General features: G+C 40.9%; 1 protein-coding gene across 1 annotated transcript; it reads right to left on the reverse strand.

The window, feature by feature from the left end:
- Positions 1–1113: 1113 nt before the first annotated feature.
- Positions 1114–2040, reverse strand: LOC141264886 (hydroxycarboxylic acid receptor 2-like). The gene has a single exon (XM_073677320.1). It carries the CDS (start codon positions 2038–2040, stop codon positions 1114–1116), a length of 927 nt encoding a protein of 308 aa, XP_073533421.1.
- Positions 2041–7002: the final 4962 nt, after the last annotated feature.

The raw sequence follows: 7002 nt of genomic DNA on the forward strand, positions 1-7002 counted from the left end.
TGGTGCCATGCATACCAGGATAGGATGGTGGGGGCAGCACAAATACCAGGAGGGTGGCAGCACATACCAGCAAGGGAGACCATATACCAATAAAAATGCTCGCCACCCGGGCGTAGAACGGGTTCAATATGTATGTATGTGTGTGTGGATGTATGTGTGTATATATATATATATATATATATGTGTGGGTGTGTATGTAAAGATATGTATTCTTGGAAAGTAAGAAAGTAAGCAAATGAAGGTCCTATTTAGTGCCAGCTAGCAAAGATCCTGAAAAAAAAACAAGAGGGTTGCTGAAATTTTATTACGTTTTGAATAACATGTTTTTTGTTGAAACCAGAATAGCCCTAGTTATACAGTTGTTGGTTTTAGTTATCCAGATGTATTTTATAGCATCACAGAGTCTTGTTCAATTTCTCAATAATAAGACCAAAAGAAAATAACAATTATTATGCAAAGGTCCACTCTACTCATTACACTGCAAGTACTGAATATTTTTATGGAGCTGATAGCCATAGCTTCCATATTTTGTATGTTGATCAATAGGCAATATCTTCTAAATATCACTCTATAGCACAGATTCATCATGTGCTTTTTTTTTTCTTTTTATATGTCACGTTTCATTTTTTTTTGTTTTGTGGTATTTATTGATTGTTTTTGTGGAAAATTCTTAAAATGGTGCACGTGGTCCCTACATTTTGTGCAAAATTGAAAATGCTGTTTATTTGTTTACCATTTTTGCCGCTTTTTAGCTCAAAAAGTTGGATGTTCTGCTAAATTTTCACAAAAGTTATGCTAAACCATCTGGCACATATGTACATAAAATCCCTCCTGGGGAATGCTGGAGTATATTTACACCAAAATGTACTGCCTTTTTAAAAAATGGCAATTGATGAATCAGCTGAAAAATGTCGAAGCGCCAAATCTTGCACCCAATGACAGACATAAAAAAAACAAACAGGCGCATACATATACAATAAACTTTGAAAAAAAGCACACATTAAATGAAGAATAAGGCACAAATGAAAAACAGGCAAAAAACAACAACTAAAAAAAAAAAGATGCCAATGCAATCATGAATGGAACTGTCTTTTCCAGGGCGGTCAGATATACTTACTGGACTTCACTATCCTTATACGTAGTGTCTTTACAGAGACATGGAAATAGCTTATGGGAAGATGGGCTTGAAAAATAATATAATATGGGATTGATTGCACTGTAGAAGTAAGTAAGGCAAATTGTGAAGAAGAAGGCAAGGTTGGAAAATCTAAAGTGCATACAATCTTCATAGTTCATGGTCTTCAATACCCAGATGCCAACTCTGACAGAAGCTCCGGGCAGGTAACACACATTGAATACAGTTGCGATGAATATAAGGAACCTCATTGCTCTGCCTACCTTTCCATTGGTATCAATAGCATTGTACTTTAGGTGAAAAGCAATCCGGACTGTGCAGTATGAGATAGTCAGCAGGGACAGGAATGACAATGAGACGTAGAACACATCCTGCCAGGCAGTGGGGGAGTGCGGGCATACAGTAAAGCTTTCACACTGTATTGCATTATGTATGTAGGAAAAGTGTGGACTAGTTAATATGTACGAGTGCATTATGAAAGTAAATGCCCACAGTGTACTGCAGATATAGGCGGCCTGCTTCACTGTGATAATATTCACTTTGTGAAATGGGAAAAGGATTCGATAATAGCGAGTGAGAGCAATGAGTGATAGGAAAATCATGGCGGCAGCTCTGGCAGCAGCGATGATGTAGAGCATTAGTCTGCAAGGGATATCTCCATAGATCCAGTTTTTATGACGGATGTAATAATCTGCACGTAACAGCACACATAGAAGAACCACAAAGTCTGCCAAAGTTAAGCTCAGCATATACACCGAGTTTGGTTTCCAGGACTTCATCTCCTTGTAAATCATCCACAGTCCAATACAATTACCAATTATGCCACAGATGAACTCCAAAAGAAGCAAGGGAGGTAGAATAACATCCATGATGGGTTCCTCAAAAATGCAACAGCTGCTATTCATGATGATGATAGACTCTGCAGCGACAACTCCTTTCAAATGATGCATCCGGTAGCCAAGAACCTTTTATATATAGCATCAGATTGAGAAAATTAGAAATGTTACATCACTTAAGGATCCATTGAGGTTTTGTGATGTGTTGGACATTAAATGGAAATGTTAATCTTGTCCTATTCTTCTTACGTGCTGTGGTCAGATGCAGATCCATACTGATGTAAAACACCAGTGGAGTCGTTTTGCATTTTTACACACATTATTTCCATGCATGAAACCATAGTCTACTTTATTTGATTGGGTTTAGTAAAATAACATTTACAGTATTTTTTTTTTTTTACCAGCTAGGCACAGGCATTGATTTCACAGGGTGCTGAGAAGCGTTATCCTGCTGAAATTGGGGAATTCTGCTGCTACAAAGAGGTGTACTTGGTCTGTAACATTTAGAAAAAAAAAGATTGACAGTAAAAAGAGAAATGTACAGGACACAAAATGCAGCATCTGAGCCACAGCCTTGTATCCAGTGCCATATCTCGTTATAAAGCCTGATGTACAGTACAGACCAAAAGTTTGGACACACCTCATTTAAAGATTTTTCTGTATTTTCATGACTATGAAAATTGTACATTCACACTGAAGGCATCAAAACTATGAATTAACACATGTGAAATTATATACTTAACAAAAAAGTGTGAAACAACTGAAAATGTGTCTTATATTCTAGGTTCTTCAAAGTAGCCACCTTTTGCTTTGATGACTGCTTTGCACACTCTTGGCATTCTCTTGATGAGCTTCAAGAGGTAGTCACCGGAAATGGTCTTCCAACAATCTTGAAGGAGTTCCCAGAGATGCTTAGCACTTGTTGGCCCTTTTGCCTTCACTCTGCGGTCCAGTTGACCCCAAACCATCTCGACTGGGTTCAGGTCTGGTGACTGTGGAGGCCAGGTCATCTGGCGTAGCAAACCCATCACTCTCCCTCTTTCTCCCTCTTAGTCAAATAGCCCTTACACAGCCTGGAGGTGTGTTTGGGGTCATTGTCCTGTTGAAAAATAAATGATGGTCCAACTAAACGCAAACCGGATGGAATAGCATGCCGCTGCAAGATGCTGTGGTAGCCATGCTGGTTCAGTATGCCTTCAATTTTGAATAAATCCCCAACAGTGTCACCAGCAAAGCACCCCCACACCATCATATCTCCTCCTCCATGCTTCACGGTGGGAACCAGGCATGTAGAGTCCATCCGTTCACCTTTTCTGCGTCGCACAAAGACACGTGGTTGGAACCAAAGATCTCAAATTTGGACTCATCAGACCAAAGCACAGATTTCCACTGGTCTAATGTCCATTCCTTGTGTTCTTTAGCCCAAACAAGTCTCTTCTGCTTGTTGCCTGTCCTTAGCAGTGGTTTCCTAGCAGCTATTTTACCATGAAGGCCTGCTGCACAAAGTCTCCTCTTAACAGTTGTTGAAGAGATGTGTCTGCTGCTAGAACTCTGTGTGGCATTGACCTGGTCTCTAATCTGAGCTGCTGTTAACCTGCGATTTCTGAGGCTGGTGACTTGGATAAACTTATCCTCAGAAGCAGAGGAGACTCTTGATCTTCCTTTCCTGGGGCGGTCCTCATGTGAGCCAGTTTCTTTGTAGCGCTTGATGGTTTTTGCCACTGCACTTTGGGACACTTTCAAAGTTTGCCCAATTTTTCGCACTGACTGACCTTCATTTCTTAAAGTAATGATGGTCACTCGTTTTTCTTTACTTAGCTGCTTTATTCTTACCATAATACAAATTCTAGCAGTCTATTCAGTAGGACTATCAGCTGTGTATCCACCAGACTTCTGCACAACACAACTGATGGTCCCAACCCCATTTATAAGGCAAGAAATCCCACTTATTAAACCTGACAGGGCACACCTGTGAAGTGAAAACCATTTCCGGTGACTACCTCTTGAAACTCATCAAGAGAATGCCAAGAGTGTGCAAAGCAGTCATGAAAGCAAAAGTTGGCTACTTTGAAGAACCTAGAATATAAGACATATTTTCAGTTGTTTCATACTTTTTTGTTAGTATATAGTTCCACATGTGTTAATTCATAGTTTTGATGCCTTCAGTGTGAATGTACAATTTTCATAGTCATGAAAGTACAGAAAAATCTTTAAATGAGGTGCGTCCAAACTTTTGGTCTGTACTGTACATGATTGTATTACCCCTGTGGTAGCATGTCCATACTGGCCTTACAGTACCTCTATACTTCTTCAATTATACAGTACTGTGCAAAAGTTTTAGGCAGCTATAGAAACAATGCTGCAAAGTAAGAACGCTTTAAAAAGTAGAAGTGTCAATAGTTTATTTTTATCAATAAAATGCAAAGTGAATGAACAAAAGAGAAATGTAAATCATATCAATATTTGGTGTGACCACCCTTTGTCTTCCAAAAAGCATCAAATAATTATTCTTGTAATCACACTTACACACAGTTTTTGAAAGAAATCAGCAGGGAGGTTGATTCAAACATTTTGATCACAAACATGATCACAAAGTCTGAAATATAAAAAATTATAAAAAATTATAATGTTTATTGAATAATGCAAAACCAGGATAAAGGGAAGGGGAGTAAACATGTGAAATGGGACATGTGAACAAGAAACAAGGCACGCAAGGAAGGGGCAATGCTAATGTGGCAAATTTGTCACAAATAGTGGTATAAACATTGCATGTCTCACAATATAAATGAACATCATCATACAGGTGTTTAATATGGACTATATGGTATAGAATATACTCAGAATAGTATTACCTGGTCTAAACAGACATGCAGGGGCCCCAATGCACAAACTCGCCGCCCCGACGTGCATTTCGGACCTGCCTTCACCAGGGGGTGACGAAGGCAGGTCCGAAATGCGCGTCGGGGTGGCATGCTTGTGCATGTGCAGGCGCACTTCCCTTCTGCCAGAAGGAGGATGGCATGACAAGAGAGGAGGCATCGAACCAAGACAAGCGATGCCCATTGGACCCGATTGCCACGTAGGTTAGTATTATTAAAGGTCTTTTTCTTGTCTTGCAGGCCGGATTGGGGGCATATATACAGCATATTAGAATACTGTATATGAGAGCTTACAAGTACTGACCTTACTTTGTATGGGAAAAACCTGGTGACAGGTTCCCTTTAAAGCTCCTGTCAGCAGGATTGTGCTCAGTAAACTACATACACTGTCAGGTGGGCGACATTACACTGATTAAAATGACACCTTGAAATCCATCCTGTGGTTCTTGTGTAATCTTTACTTTTAGTTTGGAGATAATGATATGCTTCTGTTCTGGGGCGACCTGTAGGATGGGCTCTATCTGGTGCTCTGCTTACATATTCATCGGTATGCTCTTATGACGCTCACTGTGCCTTCACTGACCTGCCTCCTATTTTACATAATGCATCTAGTAGTGCGGGGCTAGGTAAAATTCAATGTGGGAACTTACCCTAAACCTTCTCTTGGCACAGCTGGCATGATTTCACGCTTTATTTTTTTTATTGTGCCTTTATGTATAAGCGTGTTTTACCATATTTGCTAGAATGCCAAGTTATTTGCAGTTATTTAGAGATCTGACTGTGATACAACAATGTATCTGTAAAATGTGGTTTCTTGCAAATAGATTTACATGCAACGTCTTCAATGCAAATTTGAGGATGCAAAAAATAGCTGGAGGTCTACTAGTATTTTGCATTGTTTTCTGAGAAACACAAGCTTGTTATTTTCATTGCAAAGTCTTTGTTTTATCTGATAAGGTTGTTATCAGTAAATCAATAGATGACAAATCATGCCCACAGTGAAACCTGTCAGATGACAAACTTTCGTACATCCATGATCTTTTCATCACTAACAAACTTTCCTTCTTCGCCATCACCGAAACCTGGCTCACCCCCACTGACACAGCCTCTCCAGCTGCACTTTCGTATTCGGATTCACCTTTCCCACAACCACCACCCCAGGGGCAAGCATGGTGGAGGAGTGGGCTTTCTCCTGTCAGACAACTGCTCCTTCTCACATATCCCACTGCCACCCTCCGTTACTCTCCTCTCCTTTGAAGTGCACTGTATGCGCATTTCCTCCCCCTCCAACCGGCTATCATTTACCGCCCCCCAGGGCCAGCCACCAACTTTTTAGACCAGTTCCCCACCTGGCTACTTCGCTTCCTTTCCGCCGACATCCCCACTATCATCATGGGCGATTTCAACATCCCCATTGCCACTTCCCACTCATCTGTCTCTAAGCTTCTATCCCTCACTTCCTCCTTTGGCCTTGCTCAATGGTCTTCAGCCCCCACTCACAAAGATGGCCACACAATGGACCTCATCTTCACCCACCTCTGTTCCCTATCCAACCTCTCTAACTTTCCTCTCCCTCTTTCTGACCACAACTTACTCACATTCTCTCTCCTCTCCTCTCCAGGTCCACAATCCCCCATCCAGAAACTTGCACCCCCTTGTAGAAATCTCAAACACCTTGACCTACACTCACTCTCTGAATCCCCCCTCCCTCTTACAGACATAATTCCTTACACGATGCAGATGCTGCTGCTGCCTTATATAACACCACAACAGCTGCAGCTCTTAAATCGGTCGCCCCTCTCACACATACCAAAGCTCGCACAATCAACAGACAATCCTGGCACACCAGCCTGACTAAAGAACTGAGACGGGCTTCCAGGGTTGCTGAACGGAGATGGAAAGGTCCCATTCCAACGAGCACTTCATCATCTTCAAACAAGCCCTCACTACTTTCAGGTCCACACTCACTGCAGCAAAACAAACATACAGTTAGGTCCATATATATTTGGACAGAGACAACATTTTTCTAATTTTGGTTCTAGACATTACCACAATGAATTTTAAACAAAACAATTCAGATGTAGTTGAAGTTCAGACTTTCAGCTTTCATTTGAGGGTATCCACATTAAAATTGGATGAAGGGTTTAGGAGT

Source organism: Phyllobates terribilis, unplaced genomic scaffold (assembly GCF_046119375.1).
Source record: "Phyllobates terribilis strain yellow unplaced genomic scaffold, ASM4611937v1 Scaffold_1__5_contigs__length_1240528914, whole genome shotgun sequence".
Taxonomy (NCBI): domain Eukaryota; kingdom Metazoa; phylum Chordata; class Amphibia; order Anura; family Dendrobatidae; genus Phyllobates; species Phyllobates terribilis.